Genomic DNA, 23,575 nt, shown 5'->3' with positions numbered 1-23,575 from the left:
AGCCATTGTAGACATCCATTTTGACAAAGAATGGTACATTTCAGATAACATATCTCAAGGATGTATAATGCTCCAGTATCATCCTCTTGGCTTAAAAATATTATTCCAACTAATCAGCCTAAAACCTCTTTGAAAGCACGTGTGTGTTTTCCACTAGTTTATCTGGGAGACTTTTTAGGCTGGTTTGCTCTCATGTTTTAATGACCAAAAGATAGAGCTGCCAGGCATCTGCTGGTTCAGATGGATGTCCTGGTACCAAATGTATGTGCCTGTGAATCACCAGTGGGTGCAGCAGTAATTTTTGGTAAGTAGGAGGCAGACAAAATTGCTGGTTATGATTTGAAGTCTTGCCCACAGCGGAGCAAGCAAAAGGGATGAATTAGAGACAGGAATAGTAGCACAGCCTTTTTTTCTTTTTGTGTGCAGGAAACCTCAGAGCATATAATAAACTATTGCCATTTTGATTACCAAAAAATAAAAAAAACCCACCCCAAAAAACTGAAAGCAAAGATAAAATAAGAAAAACCTCAAGCTTAATGGGTTTGCCAGTAATAAAAATACAGCCCAGAACAAAAGGCTGCGGAGTGGTTTTTTATATCTTGTGTTCAGTATGCTGGATTGAAAAGAAATTGGCAAAAGTGTATTTTTAAAGTCCCCACCTCACTTGTAGTTTCTCCCAGGAGGAGGAGTTGCCTTCGTGGCAGCCAGCAGGAACAGTGGCGAGTATGGGAAAAGACGTAATTAGGATATCATTAATTGCTCTTATCAGAGGATTTCTTTTGCAACAGCCCTTTAATTCAGGCTGCCCCACCAGAGTTGAGTGCACTCTACAGCGATGTCTCTTTTAGTCCTGGGAGCCGTGCGGGGCCTGGCTGGGGACTCTCCCAAATCCAGAGCTGCTTTTTGACTTCAGTGAACAAAGAGCCATTAAATTACACAAACACAAAGCTCCTTGGGCTGCTCTGCCCGGTGGGACTTGTTTGAATCCTTATAAATACATTGAACTGACGTTGGCAATTTAAGTAAAGCCTTTCATGTCCTTCCTATATAATGAGTATAGCCATGGCCACAGCCAGTAATCTGCTTCTTTCTCTCATCCCTTCCCTTCCCTTCCTGCCGGTTCCAAACCGGGGGAAAATTTTTCTGACAGGGGTAAAAATCGGTACAGAGTGCTGGTTTTCTCTGGACACAAATTAGGCTGCATTTTGAAGACAGTTCGCTGAGTTTTGGTGCATTGCACTGATACATTTTCTCACGGAGTGTCTCAGTGAGCCCAAAACATTGTTCCTTATCCTCTTGCTGTGGGTGTGGGAACATAGCACCTTTCTAGCCCTGCTGGGATGTGGTGGGGCATGGGGAAAAAGCTAGACTTCTGAGTCAGCATTCCCTCTCTGCTGCTCTTTTAGACTCGAACCAGGAGGTTTCTTGTCTCCAGCACTAACAAAACTCAGAGGATCCAGCTGTACTGCACAGCAAAGCGCCTTTCGGGGATATCTGGCCCAGCTGCCGTGCTCCACCCAGGGTAATAGTCTAAGCAAAGCAAGACGCTGCTTGATCCCAAGTCACTTTTTGTGCCCACAGCTTAACTCAGACTTCCTGCTCTGCAGTACTTATCCTTCAGGGCTGAGGCTTGGGTTGCTCCAAACCAGTGTCGTTACCCGAGCGGAGTAAAATGTGCGACCGCGCCGGCCGGTGCCAGGAGGAATCTTGCGTCCCTGCAGGTCCAGGGGCGTCCCCGTCCACGTCGAGCGGAGGCTGTGGCTGCTCTCGGCCGATTCCTGGCTGTGTTTGGGGGCTGGCTTAGCACAGGGCTTGACAATGGATTTTCCACGAGGTGCAGCACACGGCAGTGCCCGGAGCCGGCTGCCGTCCGGCCGTTCCTCATTAGGAATTTGGACACTGCTCTTGGCAGAGGCGGCAGCGCTGCGGGTCCACCGTGGCTCTGAGTCCGCTTTTCCTGCCCAAAAAATTGCAGCACAAGCGAGTGGAAAAGCAGGAGATGTTTGCATTTGGAGCTGTAGCTTGTAGAGCACTCGGTCGCGTGTCCCCCCACCCCGGGCTCTGCTCGTTTGATCTCTTGTGCATCACAGGCTGCTCAGTTTCTCCCAGGTGTGTCTGTATTAACTCAGGAATTTCAGCTTAATCCAATTTTGCTCTGGAGGGACGAGGGAGAGGTTAATTCCTGATCTGCTCCTCAGACAGATGATTGATTAGGGGAGAGATGCTTAAGTGGTCCTAAGAGAGAGGGATATCCCACGCTGCGGTAGGAGAGGCTCTGGGGGAAGGATTTAGTCTCCCATCTGTCCTAGGATAGGAATTGTTCCTGACACCAGCTCTGGTGACCTACAGCAACCTTCACCATGGATAACTAGCCAAACCTCATCAGACGAGGTCTATATCTTACTTGGGACTTGGTCTGCTGAGAGATGCTGAGCAGCTTCTCAGAGTGAAGCCCCCCTGTCCCCTGACCTTCTCCACTCGAATCTTTTGCTACCAGAACTACATTTAACACCAAACCTTCCCTGATCCTGGTAGAAGCTTCTGAAGTTCTGAAATAAAGGTTTGTTAATGCAGGACTATGAGTGGTGGGGACAAGTGGAGAATGATAAAGTCGGTTGTGTAAGGTAGTGAGCTATATGGATAATTTAGGGGTTCTGGTCCAGACGGGATGATCGGTCACATGTAAAGCAAGTGGGATGCTCTGCAACAGCTTCCAGAAACTTTATTTAAAATATATATTTAAAAAAAAAATAAGCTTCAATCTGATTTTTAGGTCAGAGCATTTGGGCAGTAGTATAAAATCTTGCCCCCTTTCTTCATTTTGGTGAAGCTCTTCAAAAGTTCAGCCACTTTGATAGTGTGGTGTCCCTGTTTTCAGCCCTTGGGATCTTCTTACGCCTTCAAATCAATAATGGAAGCCCATTTCCATATTGTCAGATGGTAACTACCCACACCTAGCGGTCAAATTTGGACTTTCTTTGTAAGTGCCTTTCCTGCCTTGTTACTCCTGCTTTATCTATCGCAAACCCTCCAATGGGCAGTGCATGTAGAGGCAATTCTTTTCTGTGCCAGGCACTGAAGTAAACGTTGGTCTGTAGAACGTGCTTTTTGAATGTGCTTTGCCCAATGGAAGCTAGGTGTCAACAGCTCCTATTTCATTTCTTGTTTAGAGTTTTTGTATTGACTGTTTTGCCATCTGCCACTGCTCTCGTGTAGCGGAGGCTGATTCTGCTCTCCAGGCCTGTTCTGAGGTAGAAAAAGTGGCACATTTCTACTGCTGAGTCAATGGAACAAAGACACACAGCAGCACTGCTCTGCTAGAGAGCATTTCAAATGGAATAAATCCTGCAATCCTGTTAAAACCATGCCAAAACGCTTTTCAGATTGGCTGAGTATTAATAGCAGGCTGACATGAGTTTCTTGCAGTGTGTCATCTCTAGCTTTAGCCACCTTGGGCAGGAGCATCTGTTGATGAGGGGTTTCTAAGCCAAAATCTGGGAGGCTCTTTCTCTCCTTAGTGGGGGAAGGAACTGATGGTCAGATCTCCAAATGCTGTTTAATATGCTCCCTGTTTAAGCCATCGATCCAGGAACAGACAGTCCGTGTTCCCAGATCTTTTAGAGGAGTCACTCTTACAGGATAAGGTTGCCAAGTCTTCCAGGACTTGAATTATCACGCTGTAATTCCATCTGCGACCTTAATAGAGACGATGTCGTGAGTGGTGATCTGCTTTCGTCCTCCTTTTGCATACCATGGGCTGATACACGAATGTTTGCATTTTTGGCATTCTTGATTTTAAGGTTTTTTTCCTTAAAACAAGAAGAGAGACTGCATGGAAGTCAAAAGAAGTACAGTCAGTCGTCAATGCAGTCGAGGTAGAATTTGCACAGCTGCCAAAACGAGGTTCAGATGTTTTACTGGGTGACACAAAATAAATGTTTAATTCATAGTGCGTAACACTTTAAATAAATATCACTTGGCCACCCTCTAATGAGGATATGCTTGACCATTGACACCTCGTATTCTGGCTGTAGTTTCTCTCACTGGATTTTATAGCAAGCTGTACATGTTTTAGTAAAAACAACATTCAAAATACAATTCATTGAATCTTGTCTAAAATGGGTCTTCAGTTTTGTAACGTCATGTTTGAAACCCTGCATTTAAATTGGCTGCTTGCAAACAGCCTTCAGGATGCAAACTGAGCTTAAAACTGAGTTTTATGGAGCAATAAACTGCAATGTCATATACTAGGTGATGGCAGCATACAGCTACTGTCTGCTTTTGACTAAGGACCTAAAAATTTCTCTTCCATTTTGCCTTCTTGAGAGACATTTTCTTCTTCCCTGCATCCCATGCCATGCTGGATCTACCTGCATGTTGGTTTCCTAGAGGTCTAGCCTGTGCTTGATGAGGAGAACAGTTTGTGAGCCTGGCTGCACAAAGAAGGAGAAGTTTTGTTAATGATTATTCTTTCTCACTGCTTTTTTTGTTGCATAACCAGAGCTGTTTCTTGGACAAACCAGCCAGAGAGTGAAGAGGAAGGGAAAATCTGTGGGAAAAATGGAGCAGCTGGAGGAGGGCTCCCCCTGCTCCTGGTTGTAACGGGTGGGAGGGCAAAGGGAGTGGAAGGAAAACATAACCACAGCTGTTGTAAATACGGATTTCCTAGGTAAACAGGGATTTGTGGAGCACAAATCTCATCCACTGCACTGAGTTATTTGTTGCAGGTGTAACCAGACCCTTCTGCTCTCTCCACAGCTGCTGTTTCTCACCAGGCTTTTGTCCTTCCCCTAAGAGTTGAGCATCTCTGATTTGGGGCCGCCTTAGTTCTTAAGGTGTTTTCACATTAGCACTGCACTGTTCTTTCTGGGAAGATTAGAAGTTAGGGTTAAATAAAGGTAGGAAATGAAGGTTAAATGGAGGTGGGAAGAAGTTAGGGTTAAATGAAGGCAGCTGGGGGGGGCGCAGCTCTTGACCACCGCCGAGTGCTCGGTGGGGCTGTGGGCTCCGGCAGCTTCTCAAATCAGCTCCCCCCTGGTTTATGTCAGCAGTGAGACCCAGATGGTGCTGATAAACCTTTGGCTAGTTCAGTTTTGCTGAGGAGGGCTTGGCAGGAGATCACACACCTCGCCCAGCATCTTCCCAGACTGCCTCAGCAGAGGGGCTGCAGCTCTTGCACGACGTTCTTGGATGGAAAGCGCTGCCTGTTCTGCCGAGGAAAGCTGCTCCAGAAGCTCACTAGCACCACTCTCCTGTCTTCAGGCACGGCCCTTCCTGCTGCTTGTGTAGCTGCCAGGACTCAAACATCAGGGAAACCAGAATGTTTGCACTGTGAGCTAATCTACTCTTTAAAGATGTTAGATAATGTAATAAAATAGCTCAGTGGTGCATTGCAATTACCTTTCACATTTCGTCATGCTTCGAAAATTTTTGTCTTCTGAAGCTAGGACTGTATTTTTAGTACAGTCCAATCAAAAATGTCTGGCCAAGAACCTGATATAGTACCTAGGAAAATGGAAATATTCCTTTAAATGCCTTCCAGAGCTGTGGTTTCCGCTAAGTATTAAACTCCATTTGTTATGTCCTGATTACATACTTGGGTCTGGGTGATATATGGCTTGGTTTTATAATTCCATATATATGGACAGTTTGATCTCTTCCTTGTATTTTTAATAACAGAAAGCACAACATAGACTTTTATTTTAGCATGATGTAAGCATAATTTTTTAGTGGGGAAGAGAATCAAGATTACATTCTTTTGCTTGCCACTGAGGCTTACAGATTTATTATTGTTTTGTTTTTTTTCTTCATGGTTATGCCCAAAAGATTCATGCTATTGAAACCCAAACCATTATGTCAGGGTGATGGTTTCTGTAACTTGGAAGTGAAGAAAGAAACCAAATCTAGAGCTGGCTAAATCACCACGGGGTTTGGAGTGGATTTGACATTTGGATTTGAGATCATTCAGTAGTGGCATGAATTAATGCATCTCTTACAAACCTGCAATGTGATTCACAGAGTTCTCTCCTCACAGCATTCAGGGCACAAATTATTAGCAGTGGTCTCGACTGGTCTCATAAGCTACAACCTCTTGCTGTCATCTGCTCTTTTCCAGTCTCCAGTGTATCTCTTTTCCTGTAAGGAAATTCCCAGGCTGGCATTTATCACAGCACTTTCTATCTATGATGGTGTCTGTGCAGGACTGCTCAGCTCCTGCTGCCACCTTGAGCGAACCATCAGCTCAGTAACCACACACTTCTCGTGGCCAGGAGCCATCTGATCCCTCTGGTTGCTCTCCTGTGGAACACAAAGCAAGCCCAGAGCAGAGCAGATAAATGTCCTTTCAAGACAGTTCCAGCCTCAGAACCAGTGTGAGTTGTCTGAGGGATGAAGATGAGAAGGATGTTGTGGGTAGGGTTGGGTTTTGATGTGGGTTTTTTGATGCTGTGGGGTTGTTTTACTTTCCCTTTACTTCAGCCCCTTGACAAAACGGAGAGGCTGACATTTCAGGGGTTGGGTGGTTTCTCTCCCATGCAGATGGACAGGAGGGCTACGCCACAGGAGAAATCCATCTTGCAGGGAACCCAGGAAGCTGGACTTTGGAAGGGTTTCTTTGAGCTAATTCTTGACTCGTTGCAAAAAACATTGTACATCTGCTAAGATGATGCTGTTACTCTGCTAGTGGGTCCCAGAACGTGGCCACTCATCCCTGCCTCCAGGGGACAGTGCCTGCTGTAGTGGGCAAGCATCGTCAGGCAGGCGCCGACTCTGCCGGGTCCTCACGTTCTGGCCACGTCACTTCAGTCCCAGCCATAAAACCTCTTTCTTAGAAATCCTCCAAGTGTGAAATCCCAGTCCTCAAAGAACAGGCAGTACTTTGGTTGGAAATCAGCATAAAGCAGTGAGCTGTGCAACATACTGTGTAAATCACGTGTGTTTGTGTCCTCACCCCTCCTGAGTGAGGCAAAGAAGTGTCCTTGGGAGTTGATGGATTTAGTGGGGTTTGTATGTGATTTCTTTTAATGTGCTTCAAATTAGTCACGGTGCTTTATTTCCTAGGCTTCATTAAGCTTGTGGTCTGACCATGTTGTGATAGTCACTCCTCACGGTTTGCTCAATGCTAGTTTTAATATCCGGATATAGATTTCTTCAATATCCTGAAATGCATTTTTCGTTGCTTTTCTGGATAATGCTAATACTGAACAGTCTGTGATGCACCAGGCCCCTGAGCTACATTTTAAGGTCAGCATAATGCTTTCCATCTCTCCTCTTTGTGAACACAGACTCCTGTTACGTGTTGAGGTTTTTTTAGGACATAAAGTACCCGAAAGGAGGTTCTTGCTTAAGAAGTACTGTGAGGCAACACAACGGTGCTGCAAACTCTCCCCTTCTGGTCTGATCTGTCTTTCTCCCTTCTACTCTCCCTCTGTCTTTGCTCCTCTCCTTTTTTATCTGTGGGAAATAGCCAAAGTTTCCATGGAAAACAAATGCCCAGGAGATAATCTCTGTGCTCTTCTGGCTTAAAGATCTGTAGAAACAAATGCCGTTCCAGAGGGGGAAATAAAAGTTCTGTTTTGACAGTTTGCTGAATAAAAAGGTGGCGCACTGAACGGATTCGGCTCGATTTGTCGCCTCTGTTCCTGTGGCACTTCTGAATTAGCTCTTAAAATTTCTGCAAAGGGAGGAGACAACTATTTTGAAAGTCAAGTGGCCAAACTTCTCGTAGAGGCAGAGATTTGTTAGTTGCTGGTGTGTATTGAAGCACTTCTGGACCAGGGGTAGATTTGCTCTCTCCAAACAGAAGAAAGAGCCTTTGAACATATTATCATTGCCTTAAAAATAAAGAAGAAAACTCTCTCCTCAGGCATTTGACAGGAGGCCAGACCTCAGAGGACAGCTGAAGAGAGACAGACAGGTTTCTAACATCTGGTTTGGGTGGGTGGATTATATTTGACTTTGGCATTCACATCAAGACGAGGCAAAGGCAGGGCTTGATGAAGAGCACGGTCCCGCAGCCTGCACGACATTCCCTGGCTCTGGGCTGGGAAAACCCCAAACAGGGAAGGGCAAAACAGCCATGAAATGAGGGTGAGAATCCTGGGGTACATGAAGAGCTCTCTCTGTAGGCTTTAGAGAAAAGTACTGCTGGGTTGGGCATCCCAGATCAGGTTGTGGCTGTGGAGGACGTCCCTGACAGATGTCCTTGGGCAGAGTGAGAGCTGTCCTCCCACCCAGAGCTCTGGGGGTGCCTCTGGGCCCTGCCAGATGAGCTGTGTTGAGCAGTGCTGCTATTTCAAGACTCAGATAATGTGTCAGTGCCCACTTTGCTTTCTGACACGAGGTGCAGCCCCCAGGACTGAGTCAGCAGTGCCATCGGCCGATCCTGCTCCCAGAAGCTTGCTCTCAGCAGAGGCTTCCAAGTCTGCTGTTGGCTAGGAATTGGGAGCACCTATTTGCTCACGGGGTGCACGTCAGAGCCCGGATTAGCTCAGCTCAAAACCGCACTGAACTCGGGAACAACCTGCAGTTCAGATGATACAAGTATATCTCGGAAGAGTACTGAGGAAAGGGCAGCAGAAAGTAGTCCTGTGTGTCCCTCTGAAAGCCCCATTGAAGGGCTCTGGCTCCCTCGTGGCCATGCCTTTGTGGCACAGCAGAAGAACAGAGTCCCCATCCATGCACCCTGCCCTCCCGAGCCCGCCTGCCTCTGAACCGCGGCGATTTATGACACCCCGAGGACATCAGGGCCCATTTCAGTGCAGCTTTCAGCTGTCAGGCTGTAAATTGTCTTGGTTCAGGAGCTACTTCAAAGCAGCCCAGGCTTCCTGCAGCAAGGAGAAGGCTTTTTGGCAAAGCCAGCACAAGTCATTTGCTATTCATGAGTCAAATCCCTGAAATGTCCTCAATCAGCAACTAAAAATGGGTCATAAGAAGACAAGGCCTTGCTGTCTGCTGAAGGAAGCTGCAAACTCCACTGGCTTTCTCCATCTGTTGGCTAAAACTCCTTCTGCATGCTCAGCAATGGCTTTTCCTCCCTCCCTGCCTTTCTCTGTTGAGCTCACATGGAGTTGCTTGGAGCAGCAGGACCTTGACCCAACACTCAAACCCACCCAGGAGAGCTCCCGTTGCCCCTGTGTCCCAGCTGAGTGGAAAATGTCAATGGAGTATGGGAGAGTCGCTAATGAAAATGATAAATTCTTCCAAGGTGTTTTCCAAATCTGGAAAGGCTGCAGTGGCCAAGGGAGAAGGAAAGGAAACAGCAGCTGGGTGCGAGCTGAGGTTTGCAGGCTCCGGGCTGGCAGCTGGAGGGATGGAGGGACCAAGCCATGGTGGCTGCAGGCAATGGGCACAAGTTTTGGAGCCAGGTCTGCTCTACCAAAACTGTACCTGTGGCAGCTTGGTTGCAGCCAGCAGAACAAAGTGTGCTCCAGGTTGGAAGCAAAGAGGACCCTGGAAAGACCCCAAACCTCTTTGTATGAGTGGCTAATATTCAAAAGAGTTCACTCATAGTGTGTGATTAGCAAATCCTTTCCCAAGCTGGGGAGCATTTGAGACAGTGGGGTTTTTTTTCCTTTCCATTTCTAATGCGTTTGCATTCAGCATAATTGCATTTATTGGCCTCCACATCTCCTGTTTTAATTTACAGCTTTATTACAAAGGGAACAGTTGAATATTCTTTTTGTCAGAGCTGGATGATGGGTGGTGAACATCAGCAAGGCTGAAACACCCGTGTGGAGGTGAACCCCTGGCTCTGACAGACCGTGTGTAATGCAAGAGGCACTTGGTTACAGAGCACTGCAGAGTAACACTGCTTGTTCCCTGTCCAAGCTCTGCCAGACAGCAAACTTCCAGAAAACCTCAGACCATATACAGTTAGCCAGCAACACTATGTGAAATCTTTAACCATATTTGAACGAACGGGCTAACTTGGACACGGCGAGGAGGGAAATGCCAGTCTGCCTGACAGCTCGTTTTAATAATGAGAAAGTTGTTCCACCGACAGGAGGACAATAAAAAACTGTGGCTGCCTAGAAAGATGTTGCCTTCCTTCTAGTTCTGAGCATATGTGAAAATGCAGAGGAAGGGATTGGTCCCAGACCTGTACATGTGCAGCAGTGCTTTTCCCTTCTTTCATAATCTTTTCCTTTCTTTCACCATTTTTCTTTCCAGGGTGTTGAATCCGCACCCACCCTGCCAACCCTATCCACGAGTAATTAGTAAATCACTGCTTTCTCCTAAAAAGTGACTTATTTTAAATACATTATCCCTTGTGCTTCAGCAAAGCAAGCAATAAAGATAGGTGACCTTTGTGGTTAGAGCTATTAATGCACGATTTATGGTGCTTTTGGGTTACAGGGCATGAAAGGCAAATTCTTGAGACATTTATCAGCACTCTGAATGGGCAAATCTCTCCTGCTGGTCCCTTATTGATCAAGGAGCTGTATCTTTTATATCCAAACTGCTGTGTATTATGCTTATTTTCGATGACGGAACTGTTTGAGGCAGAGACCTTGTCATGGAATGGTTTTGGCAGTGCCACGTCTGCGCTGGATGATGTACATATGTTTTCCAGTGATGAGACAAAGGGCAGATTTTGTTTTTAAACTCAGCACAGAAGAGCAGGAAGGCTTTCAGTCGTGCGTGGTAATGGTACAAGCACCAGAGAAAGCCTTGTGCAATCATCACTTCGCTGTGGAAATTCTGTCTGCAGCAGCGGCGTTACTGCACGGTGCTTATTACCATCACAGCCTTCTAAAGCTCTGCTATCCCCAGGCCAGGGCTCAGCTGTGGATCCTCGTGGGCTGACTGAAACATGTGGCTTCTCCACATAAAACAAGGGTTTGTGACTTTGTTTTCCTCCCCTCCTCTGAGCAATTGCTAAACAATTCTTTGGGGGGAAAAAAAAAAGTGCACGCGTTTCATATAGACACTTGAGAACAATGCTGTGCAGCTTTGGTGAGCCCTGGAAGCCGTCACCCTGCGCTGCTCCCCGTGTGAAACAAGCTGGTGATTGAGTCCAGGCCCTTGCAGGCAGTCTTCAAACCAGCCCCAGAAGTGGTGGCTCTGGCTGAAAAACCAGATTGAAGATGAGGAAGCGCTCTGAGCTCGCAGGCGGGTGAAAGAGGAGTGAAACGCTCTGCCTGTGTCACAAATGTTGTGTCTGTAGTGGGCACTGGTTCTGTGGGAGGTCTGTAAGGAACTCCATAGCTTGTTCTGGTTTTCTACCAACAGGGGTAAAAGGAGATGTTCTTTTAAACCCAGCTTGAGTTCCTGCTTCATTGCTGGAGGGGTGTACTGAGATGAGCTCAGCTGGTTGAGCATGGTGCTAATAGCACCAAGGTCGTGGGTTTCATCCCAGTATGGCCCATTCACTTAAGAGCTGGGCTCAGTGATCCCTCTGGGTCCCTTCCAACTTGGAATATTCTGTAATTTCTGTGAGTGTGATTACTGCTGACAGCAGACCTGAGCAGGAAACCCAGCACTGCCTCGTGCTGCCAGCTCCTGCCCCGCTCGGAGCAGACCAGCCTTCAGCAGCGGCCAACCACGGATATCTCCGCATGACCCTGGAAAAAGCAGCTGGAGAGCACCATGTGGGAGCACTCGTTCAAATCCAAGCCTGGAAGAGAGGTGGCTGTGCCATAGAGGTAACAGAGCACCATCATGTCCTTTGTGCAAACCAGGTGACGCTGGTGAGACACGAGCGGAGCCGCGTTGGTCCAGCGGGACCAAGGGGACAGAGTGAGCCCTCAGAGTGTTACTTGAATGCTGGCTGGTTCTGTGCTTCAGATAACCCCACCAGCTTGAAGTGGTGTGCAGCTGCCACCTCCTAGGGACAGGCCATCAGCAGTTTGGAAGGGGCTAAGGTTCCAAGAGTTCCTCCTGAACAGCATCCCTCCTTCCAGCTGCTTGCCTGGCAGAGGCACAACGCAGCAGTGCCCATGGAGTGGCTGTTGTGGCATCTGGGAGGAGGGTTCACCAGCAGAGGAATTAGAAATGTTAGATATTCACAGTTTTCTGTCAGTTTTCATCAGCTGATACTGATGTGGCTGGCAGAGAAGTGCTTTTACCATCAGTTGTTAGGAAAGCATAACACAGATGGATTTATAAATGAAGTTACGGAAGATGCTCTCTCACATTGAGGCTGTGTTGGTACTGCAGCTCAGAGGGGCTGCACCTTTGACACAGGCAGATGAGCAGCTGGGGATTTAGTTCAGCATTCCCTGCTCCCTTCTTGCCCCTTTCCAAAAGGTGTGTTCCTGACACAAATCTTATCGGGGATCAGAAACAGCAAGCATGGTCTGTTGCCACGAAAAAGGGGCAGTGGCCCTCCTCATCCAAAATGGTTCTGCTTCAGTTGGAAGTGATGAATGTCTTGCAAATGAATCTGTGTTTTAAAACACAGCCCCATCTTTTTACGTGCAGGGAAGGACTGCAGCTATTGTGAGGCTGAATCTTTGCCTAATTAAATTCACAGTAATCTCCTGTGAAGGCTCAAGAGAGATTCAGAGCTTTGTGCTGATGTGGCTGCCTCAGCCCTGTCCTTCAGCGCTGTTGCTGTGACATTGTCTCCATGTGCCTGCTCAGGGGTGGAGGTTGCTGAAACATCCTGCAGCAGCAGAAAGCTGTGCTGGTGGGCACATGTGGGCAGGACTGACAGGAAGGGATCCTGCACACAGACCCACAGGAGCCTTGGCTTCCCCTGGGCTTCTTACAGAATCTGGTGTTGGCAGAGATCTGGAGACCTGGGGCGGTGGTGATGCAGGGTCTCTGCTGTCCCCATCCAGTCTGGCAGAGAGGCTGCGCTGCTCCAGCTGGGATTTCTGATGTTGGACTGATGCTGAGATGGTGGGTGGCTGCCTGGGCTGCAGCTGAAATTTCTCCAAGCAGAGGGTTTCTTCTCGACTCCCCGTTAAGCAGCAGCTCTTGGTAGCCTTGCCAAGTGGACCAAAAAGGCTCATCATCCATCATGGCTCGCAACTCCTGCAAAACCGCTGGATGTGGAAAGCAGCTCCCAAATAGGACTCTTTGAATTCCATGAACAAAAGTATTTCTAAATGATTACATTACTGCTTCTTGAGAACACATGGTGGAAAATCACACAGCAGTCCAGAGGAGGTCTTCTGTAGTCTGTGTTCAGAGGAGACTGCACCCCTCTAACTCTGTTTTTAGCATCCAAAAAATATTGGCCGGGATGTCAGAAGCTTTCTGCTCATCATCTCCAAGAAACTCCCCTCCAAGGGTCATGTGCTGCTCCTTTGGAATCTTAACACTTTGCATGAGAAAGAGCAGAAACAGACTTCCAAGGCTGCGGCTCTGGCTTTCATGGTCCTGTTGAAATTCATAATGAAAAACAAGTTTTCTTGTGCTCTGCCTGTACTGTGGGGTAAAAGTGTCGAGTTGACAACAGGGAAGAGAAATGCTGAGATGCAGTAGATTCAGTGGACAAGTAATTTGGCATCATCCCTGAGTCTGGCCTTTAAATGAGCAACCAGCAGCGAGTCACTGTATCCCTGGTTTTGTTTGGATCTGGGACAGAGGCTGGAGAGGGAGAGCTGAATCATTTGCCCCACGGGTCAGAGCCTTAACTTGAGCAAGGGCGAGCCTTGTGAAGTGCAGCAGTTTGTACCAGGACTCATAATTTGGAAATTATGCTAGAAGCAACTCTTGATTACACTTTCTCAGGCAATCCCAATGACAATTAGTCATTTGCACCTACGGTGTTCTGCTTCTTTAATAGCTGTAGCGTAGAACATTTGTTAATATTTAGTGGTATTTTGTTTTTGTTTCTGTTCAAATCAGAACCTTTTGGACGAAAACCTCGCTGTCACATCCAGCTCTCCTAAGGTTTACACAGTTAAATCTAAATATCCTAAACTGGCATGTCGTGTTTTATCTGGTTTCTGTATCCTCATTTAGACCAGGAGGATGAGGCTCAGTTTAATGCAGGGCCAGGAGGAGGAAAGTTCTCTGCTTCCTCACTGGAGGATCTCAGTTCCCAAGTGCCTTGGACTGCTCCCACGTGTGGGTTTTGGGTAATGAGATCGTCGAGCTCAGGGTCAGAGGTGAGGTACTCCATGCCAGTTTTGAAGACCCATTCATTTTTGCAGGTTTTCTTCTTTCCTTTGCCAAGCTGGAAATACTTTAAAGGCTACTTGGTTTGAGAAACTGTAAATGAATAAGTAATTTTTAAGCTCTTCTACTTGCTTAAACAAGAAAGCATTGGGAGAAAAACAGTTGTTTAATTAAACAGCTACTTGGTATGGTTCACAAAAGCTTGAACTCCAGCAGTAACTCTCCTAATTCACAGATTCCTTGGGAATTCAATGACCTTGAGTTTGCTGTGCTTGAAACTTGCCTTAGTACTTGGCTTCCTTTCTGGAATACTTTGGAGAGGAGAGGAGAGGAGAGCGATGCAGGAGGCACTGCAAGGCTCTCGAGTGAGACCGGCACTGTTTCACTTAGGATCATATAAGAAGAGGCACTTGTGTTGTACAGAATAAACTTTTTGCTTCAGAGCTTGCCTGGGCTTACTGCACCCAGAGGTCACAGCTGGACCTGCCTCTGCTGCCCCAGCCATGGAAATGTTGAGCACTGACAGCTCAGGATGATTTTCTTGCCTCTCTTTATGAAGCAAAGCAAACGTGAACCAGTAGTACCTGATGAAATTTGTGTGAGAAGTAACTTGTCTGAAGAATCACATAATTTAATCGTGCTCCAGAGCCCAGGGCCTCACTTGCCCGCTGAGAGGGAAGTCTGATCTCCCAGCGCCGAGTGGCGTTTCCTGCATCCTTTCCTGTAGTGGCAACTGGGGAGGTTAAAGCTGTGAACCAGTGGCCAAGTTCACTGGAAATGAGTGTTTATCCATTACTTCCCCGTGTTTGTCTCCATCATAATAACTCTGTCTGAAGGAGTGCCTTCAGTCATGTCAGTGTTTGGCCGTGGGAGATAAAGCATCAGGATTTAAACAGAAAGAACCCTGAATACATAGAGTTGTGTCCAGGAGGTCCCTAAAATCTTCCCCTCCAGCAGAGGGAAGTCAGCAGTAAACAAAGCCCCACTGCTCCTTTCCCTTGGCAAAATTTTTCATCAGTTGAGATATATTGGTGATGTATAAACCAGGAAACTGGAGATCTGTTGTGGTTAATCAGTGCAAAGTGGCAAAATTGTGCTAGTGCAGCTACAGTTGTTTCATGCAGTTCCTTGGGATGTGGGAGCAGGACTTTAATTTCACTCCAGCCAGCCAGCAGGAGCTGCCCCCTTGCACCAGCTCTGGCCCATCTTTGGAAGGAGGAGATGGAGATGGGCATCCTGCCTGGGTTTGACTGCAGAGCTGAGGGCAGGGTAGGGGCTGTCCCAGCACCTGCATTGCTCCTGTAGAACAGCTCCACACTGGGACCCACATCCTCAGCTCCTCCTGACAGAGCTGCTACGAGCTGGGTGACATTAACCATCATCCGTGCTTTTAATTAGCTGGGCTTTGTACTTAAAGCCCATCTTGGGCATTTCAAAACCTGCCGTACAACATGTCTTATCCGTGGTTGCTTTTCGTGAGACTTGTGGGGCTGTGTTTTCTGGGCTCTGGTAGCACAATCTGGAGCTGTGAGAGAAAGCCCTCGGGGGCTAATCCGTGGCTGCAGGCCAGTTTCTGCATAAACTGGTCTTATTTTTAAAGTCCATTTTCTCCAGTACACTTTTTTTTGGCCTGCAAAAGACTTCTTCATTTAAAACGAAGAACGTAACACTCTCTCCTTTCAGTTGGTCTTTTGGACATGAGCCAGCAGTGCCCACAACAGCTGTACCACAGTTTAAACATTCAGTCTCTAATGGTTTGGGGAACATTAGGGTTTTTAAGGCTTCAACAGGTCTAGAGTAAATAGTGGTCAATAAAGAGTAGCTCTTCTTTGTATCCCTATGCTCTCAGTGCTCTGCACTAGAATAAAGCATGCTTAGAATATAATCATTGCAAAATAATATCCATGAAAAGGTTCTTTTTTTAAAAAAAAAAGAATCACAGAGAAACCTGTTTCACTAGAAGAAGAGTTTGCAAGAGTTCAGCTCTCAAGGCTCTGGTAACAGGCATGGGATAGTTGGCACGTAATGTCTGTGGGAGACGTGCACGTCCTGGGCTTGTGTCACTCCCCACATGTGTGTTTAGTTACTGGGAGGAGCAAATAAATCACAGGTATTCCATTCCCCATGGCCTTCTTCCACCCACCTATTGATGATGTGCACAAGAGTTAATTATGATTTTGTGTCTTCCTTATGGCTTTCCAGTGTCGCGTGGAGTCGAAAGCCAGCGCGTGCTAATTGGTGATATTTAGGATAGCGTTTTGGCCCCAAATATGGTGAGAAACTATATTAGCAGTGATTTGTGATAGTTGGGCATTGCCCTTGTTAGTGATTGAACCCAGTGCTGGGGAGCCTTCATGATTTGAGCAAATCAATGTTGGTGGAGATGTCGGATGGCGTGGAGGGAACTGCTCATTTCCTTCAAGCTTGGAGGTGTGGCTGAGCAAACACAATCCATGTGGGGCTGGTTTCTGGGGCAAAGCCCTTGGGCCTCGCAGCTCTTCTGTGACTCTGGGTCAAGTGTCAGCGAGCAGCTCAAGCCCCAGAAGGGTTAAACTGCTCCCTTGGCCACTGGCCACTTGGACTTTGTGTACAGCACTTGGTGTCGCTGTGAAAAAATCGTTTGTAACTCCTTGTCCTCGCTGTAGGGTGTTGATTAACCCCTTCCAGTACCCTTCTCTGTGTTTCCTGCCGGTGTGGGGCGTACCTTGGCTCCCCGAGGCGGGTGGGAGCTGCAGGGTCCTGGCACACCCCATGCCTGCTGCAGCCTGCTGAGTGCAAGGGGACAGGGGGGACGCTGGGGTAGGAGAGCGGGGAGACTCCATAGGAAAAACATTGAACCGTGCCAACCTTGCGAGGCATTCTCCTGAAAAATAGGATTATATAAAAGCCTGGCTGCAGTGGTGCTTCTCATTAGCTGCACCGCAGGGTTGGCCAGAGCGCGGGGCTCGAGCAGTTGTCACCTTTTTGGCTGGAGCAAGGTGGCTGTTAATAGATGTTTCAGTTGTACGTTGCTTTGTGTTGAAGCCCCAGTGAAGTCTTGCTGAGATATGTTTTATTTTCAGTTTTCGAAGCAAGCCATTTTGGGGAAGGGGCAGGAACGAGTGTTAGAAGGTAGCTGGTCTACCTAAGAGGTTAGTCCTGAGTGGCAAGCCAGAGCTTTAAAATATGATTCTTAATTTTAATTTGTGCCATTTGCTAGGGGTTCCTATCTTTACTTCCATTGAGAAGTTTCATAACATTTTCCTACCCATCAGTATTCTATTAAAACTTTGTTGTGTAATCTGAAAGCCTTTCTGCTTCTCATGGTTTCCTCTTCAGAATGCCCTAGGTAGCAATTTTGGAATAAATGCATTCAGGCTGCATGGTCTTGATTTTGTTGTCTTATAAATTCAAAACAAGACTTGAAATTAAATCCAATTGTCAATTTTCCTTTAAATAATGGCGACCTAATGATGTGATTTAAGAATTTTTGTCTGATGTCACAGTACTTCTGGAAAAGCCTTTGCCTATAGTGGTTAAAATGTCAGTGAAATTGGTTACCATATGCATTTAATAATTCTAGTTCTACATATGCACAGTGTTAGAGGATAGATCAGCGTTGTCAGTAAAATAATTGGGTCCTGCAGTACTGGACTGATCCTGTTCTTCCCGTGAGAGCTCTCCACTGCAATAAATGGTGCTCACAGGGTTGACCCTAAGTGGGTGTGATTTAAAGTCTCCCAGAGCCCTTCACAGCAACAGCGAGGTTCAAAGCGACCAAAAAAAAAAATAAAGCGTTATTTAGTAGAGGAAACAATACAGGGATACAAACGAAGAGCAGTTTTTTTGGGTGAGTGGAAAAAACGTGTTTCTTGGGAAAGCATGAGGTTCATTCAGTTTGGATAACTCTGCTGGACGTGGGATTAGACCAGCTAACCTCTGCCCGTAGCGCTCTTTTAAATCTTGCATGACTTCTAAAGGGATATTATACATCTCGACAGGCAGCTCATCTGAGGCCTGCCAAGGGGCCATGGCCAAGATGTTCTCCTTTGGCTGCGTTGCTGTGCAGATCCATCCATCCTCTGGCCTGGATTGCTCCCAGACAGCGTGCACGCAGCAGGGATCACTTGGGGAGAGCGGGAAGAAGGTGAACTCGAAGGAGAAGGGGGTGGGGGACTGGTGGTGACCCACAAAATAAATGTCCTTTCTTTCTCAATCCGGCTGAAATCCCTCCCTCCCTCCCTCCCTCCTTTGCAGTGATTTACATTTGCTCAGGTTAAAATCTGTGCTCCCAGTAGGCTCAGCTTGCTCCGTGCTGTCGGCGGCGATGCGCCGAATGTCAGGTTTCAGCATGCACACAGCCAGCTCGTTAAGACAGCAGCAATTAAATCCAGGTGTACGTTTATCCCCGAGATTCAGTGTCTGTCCACAATAACGGGAAAAATGCAACTGAAGGCCTGATAAAACGGGGCTCGTGCTGGCTCTGAGCAGCTGGTTAAAGGAAGGTTTCCGTGCTGGTGATTTTGATTTTAGTGCTCTGTTTGATTGCCGTCATACTTGAGACATTCTCCCTGGTTCTTTTTTGAGTTTGGCTCTTTGCTGACCCGTACAGCCCTTTTACACAAGTTTCATTGCTGTGCTTCCTGCGGCAGATTCCACTGCCTGTAACAGAGATTGGATCCCATATTGAATGAAGGGGATGTGTCAGCTCTGGCAGGTTGATGACGTTGGTGCTGTGACAGAATCTGCCCCTGGTCTTTTTAAATTTCCATTACCTAAGCTGGTATATACCTTTGGCCTCAAGGGATTTTTTTATCAGTTTATTTTCCAGTCTATCATCCTGATTTGTCTTTCATGATATCAGCTACTGCCTGAGCTATTGAGGACTGTAAAGCTGGTTTGCCTGCTTTCCTAAGACTTGTGATTCTAATCTCAGCTCATTATCGTCTTGTTTTGAAATAGCAAATGCCACGTTAAGGATGTTTTTACTCTGGTGTACACATGCATCCTGTATTACCTGACTTCTAGAACTCTAGGAATCTCAGGTGCACTTTACTGCCCACTGACACTTTAAAATGACAGCTGTAGCTTTGTATTGCAGTACTTGAGGTAGCATATTGGCATCTTGACTAAAACGTTCAACAGCCTGCATTTTTAATGCCTAAACCTGGATTTTTAATGCCTAAATGGCATTCGGATATAATGAAAAAGGTGGTGTTAGATTTTCTTAGTATGTACATGGCATCCCTTTTAATTCTTCTTTATCGTTAATATTAAAACAATGGGAAACAAATGAATAATGAGAGTTTTGTAGTGAACACTTCACGGTGTTATTTTCCTGGTGATGGTGTCTTGTTGTGAAGAAATGAGCTTACAATCGACTTACTGCAGAATTGTTTGGCCGCCGGTGATACCTCTAGAATGGGCTGTAGTAATCCCAAATCCATGATGGATGTTTCTTTCACCAGTTTACAATGAATAATCCTCTTAATTTCCTTGAATAGCAGCTGGTATTGCTACAACCTGTGCCTAAACCCAAGAACGGCTTATTCAGAAAGCCTTCTGGCCCTGTGAGTGAGGAGGAATTCTCTCCCAGCGGGGTTGCGTGGGCAAACTTTCACAGGGTCAGCACTGCCGAGACTCTAACTTCTCTCTCTCTCTCTCTTCTAGATGCAGCAGCTGTTCTACGAGAACTACGAGAAGAACAAAAAGGGCTACATCCGAGACCTGAGGAACAGCAAAATACACCGAGCTATAACGCTGCACCCCAACAAGAACCCCCCCTACCAGTACAGGCTGCACAGCTACATGCTGAGCCGCAAGATCGCCGAGCTGCGCCACCGCACCGTGCAGCTGCACCGCGAGATCGTGCTCATGAGCAAGTACAGCAACACCGAAATCCACAAGGAGGACCTGCAGCTGGGGATGCCGCCCTCCTTCATGCGGTTCCAGCCCCGCCACCGGGAGGAGATACTGGAGTGGGAGTTTCTGACGGGAAAATATTTGTATTCGGCCGCCGACGGGCAGCCGCCTCGGAGAGGGATGGACTCGTCCCAGCGCGAGGCGCTGGATGACATCGTGATGCAGGTCATGGAAATGATCAACGCCAACGCCAAGACGCGGGGGAGAATCATTGATTTCAAGGAAATACAGTATGGATACCGCAGGGTGAACCCCATGTACGGAGCAGAGTACGTGCTGGACCTGCTGCTTCTCTACAAGAAGCACAAGGGGAAGAAGATGACGGTCCCCGTGAGGAGGCACGCGTACCTGCAGCAGACCTTCAGCAAGATCCAGTTCATGGAGCACGAAGAGATGGACGCCAAGGAGCTGGCCAGCAAAATCAACCAGGATTCTGGGTCCTTGTCCTTCCTCTCCAACTCGCTGAAGATGTTTGTCCCCTTCCAGCTCAGCAGGTCCAAAGCAGAAAGGAAGGAGCTCAAAGACAAGAAGATCAACATCCTGATCCCTCTCTCCGGACGGTTTGACATGTTTGCAAGGTTCATGGGGAATTTTGAAAAGACGTGCCTCATTCCAAACCAGAACGTCAAGCTGGTTGTCCTGCTTTTCAATTCCAACTCCAACCCCGACAAAGCGAAGCAGATCGAGCTGATGAGAGATTACCGCTCCAAATACCCCAAGGCTGACATGCAGGTTCTGCCGGTGTCGGGGGAGTTCTCAAGGGCACTGGCTCTGGAAGTCGGATCTTCTCAGTTCCAGAACGAGTCTTTACTTTTCTTCTGTGATGTTGACTTAGTGTTTACCACAGAATTCCTCCAGCGGTGTAGAGCCAATACGGTTTTGGGTCAGCAAGTGTATTTTCCCATCATTTTTAGCCAGTATGATCCAAAGATTGTTTATAGTGGAAAGGTTCCTAGTGACAATCATTTTGCCTTCACTCAGAAAACAGGTTTCTGGAGGAACTATGGCTTTGGCATCACCTGTATTTACAAAGGTGACCTTCTTCGAGCGGGTGGCTTTGATGTCTCCATCCAAGGTTGGGGCCTTGAAGACGTAGATCTATTTAACAAAGTCATTCAAGCGGGCTTAAAAACTTTCAGAAGCCAAGAAATTGGAGTAGTCCATGTGCATCACCCTGTTTTTTGTGACCCTAATCTTGATCCAAAACAATATAAAATGTGCTTGGGGTCCAAAGCTTCAACTTATGGGTCCACACAACAGCTGGCTGAAATATGGTTTGAAAAAAATGACCCAAATTTTGGGAAAAGCAGCAATACTAATGGCTCAGTGAGGACAGCCTAATGTCCAGCTATGCTGGAAAAGACATTTTTTTTAATTATCTAATTTATTTTTGGGAAAATGTTTTTTGATAATTCACTTTTAAAAGACCACACAGGATATATTTTAGAAATCATCATTGTTTTCTTACAAAGTGCTCGTTTTGAGAAGAACAAGGCCCTTGGGTTGTTTTTGTTGTTGTGTTTTTTGTTTTGAACAAAACTGTGATCAGTATTTGCCTTCAAACAAACAAAAAAAGAAAAAAAAAATTGTTTCAGAGTTATCTGATCAGCGGAAATCTGACTTGAATTAGAATTTCCTTATGAACAAAAGATTGTTTCCTACCGTTTCCGTTGCCATCTTCATGGCTGGGATTCTGTAAATGTGGACCTGAGCGTGCAAAGCCAAGTGACAAAACGCTGTGTCTAAATGTTTTTGGTGTGACTGCTGCCGTGCAAAGATTCTGCTCCTTTGGTTCAGGATTAGCCATTCATTTTCAAATTGTGTTAGAAAATCCAAGTCGCTGTGGCGATGAGAAGAGGGCGGTAATCGCAGGAGGGGTTTGTTTTGGTTTTTTTTTTCCCCCTAACAGCTGATTATTTCAGTTTAAAAATACACTTCCACTTCTAATGGGCAGGCGAGGGAAGGAAAGTAAGCACAAGCCGCGATCCGATTTGTAGAAATTGTTGTGTTTGATATTTGGTCCGTACACGGATGGAAGGTTCGGGGAACCCGTGGTGGGTTCTGTGTTTTGTCCTCAGCCGCCGTCCCGGGGCTGAGCGATGCGACCAGGACATGCCCAAGCCTGAGGAGCGAGGGGAAGGGGCTGGGAAATGGGAATCTCTGGTAGCCAAAGGACAGCACACAATGCTCAATCCAAGATCCCTGAGGAGAACTTGGAGAACTCCTCTGGACCGAGCGTCCCGCACCCGATCGCATCGATTCCGTTCAGTCGGTCGCGTGATGTTAACGGGAACAATTATTACATTTGATTACTAGTTTTGTTTTGGGATTCCTTTTTTTTTTTTTTCTTTTTTTTTTTTTCTCCTGTATCTGCTAGACCGTTAATTTATTTAATATCCATTGTTTTAGGTTCTTGACTTTTCCTTGAATATCTGTTAGTCATTTTAATATTTTATATATATATATATGTGTGTGTAAATATATATATATATATTAGGAATGTATTGCATCTTCTCACTGATAAGGTAGTGTACATCATACTTACAGTAAATGATCTCCAAAGATTACTTTCTAAAATGTTTTTTCATGAATCTTTTTCTTCCCCCCCAAAATTCCTTTAACATTTTTGGAATGACTTCAGTGAGTTTAGGAAATTTTTTTGTATTCTAAGAGGAACTGGGGATGAGGAGGCTGAATACAAGGAAAGTGTGATCCCTATGAGTTAACACCTAGCAAGGTAAGAGAAAATACACGAAATAAAGTGCCTTAAAGCCAGATAGGGAACCCTGTACACTGAGACTTAGACAGTGACTGGACATTGAAACAGATGATCTCTTGGGACCTATGTACCTGTAAATATCCTGCTCAGCAGAAACAAAAAAAAAAAAAAAACCAGCGAACAATATATTTTTCTATCGTATCCTCCAGCCCCATTTCATCTCATTGCCCTCAGTTCCACTTGGCGTACTCTTTGGGAAGTGGAGGCAAGTGAAGGAATGGATAAAACCCAAGGCTTAGGTGGTTGTTGCCATGTTTGAAGGGATCTTACAGAGCAATTACTCTTCCAGTAGAAGAAATAACCATTGTTTACACGTGTATGGAGTATGAACTGCAACTAGCATAGAGCCTGTGTCTTACAATGTTCATCATTTTCTGCTGACAGTCCCAACAATGTAGGTGCATGGAAAATTTTTCTTTTCCTTCTTGATTTTTTTTTTTTTCCTCCCCTTTCTTTCTTTCTTTCTTTCTTTTCCTTTTTCTTTTCTTTTTTTTTTTTTTTAAACTTGCTTCTAAGATGCAATAAAGATTTTTTTATTTGCAATCGGAGCTGCTCACGTCGTCAGTCCGTATCATTCCACCCAGCATAAGCACAGAGTAAAAGCACACTTTGGGAAGTAAGTCCAGGTAAAAGGATCGCTCTCTTCCAAAGGGTTTTGACCTCTGTGTTGTGTTTTGATCTGGGATGAGCTCAGTGCTTGCACCTCGTCTCTGAGGGAAGGGAGAACAAATCCATTCACCAGGCTCTGGTGCTGATGAGCTGTGCCATTCCCTGGTTTTGACCTTTTCCTCGTGAAAATGTTAAAAGTACTTCTGCTGCCTG

The 23,575-nt window shown here is 46.3% G+C and overlaps 1 protein-coding gene across 1 annotated transcript in view; it reads left to right on the top strand.

Moving 5' to 3' along the window:
• The window catches only part of CHSY1 (chondroitin sulfate synthase 1), a 75,815-nt gene extending 52,624 nt beyond the window's left edge, over positions 1-23,191 (top strand). Inside the window, 1 exon segment of the mRNA XM_040077780.1 lies at positions 19,723-23,191. Coding sequence (XP_039933714.1) covers positions 19,723-21,315 — 1,593 coding nt within the window. The 3' untranslated portion in view covers positions 21,316-23,191.
• Positions 23,192-23,575: the final 384 nt, after the last annotated feature.

Source organism: Hirundo rustica, chromosome 13 (assembly GCF_015227805.2).
Source record: "Hirundo rustica isolate bHirRus1 chromosome 13, bHirRus1.pri.v3, whole genome shotgun sequence".
Classification (NCBI taxonomy): domain Eukaryota; kingdom Metazoa; phylum Chordata; class Aves; order Passeriformes; family Hirundinidae; genus Hirundo; species Hirundo rustica.
The sequence above is the reverse complement of the archived record's forward strand: the minus strand, read 5'-3'. Positions and strand labels throughout refer to the sequence as shown.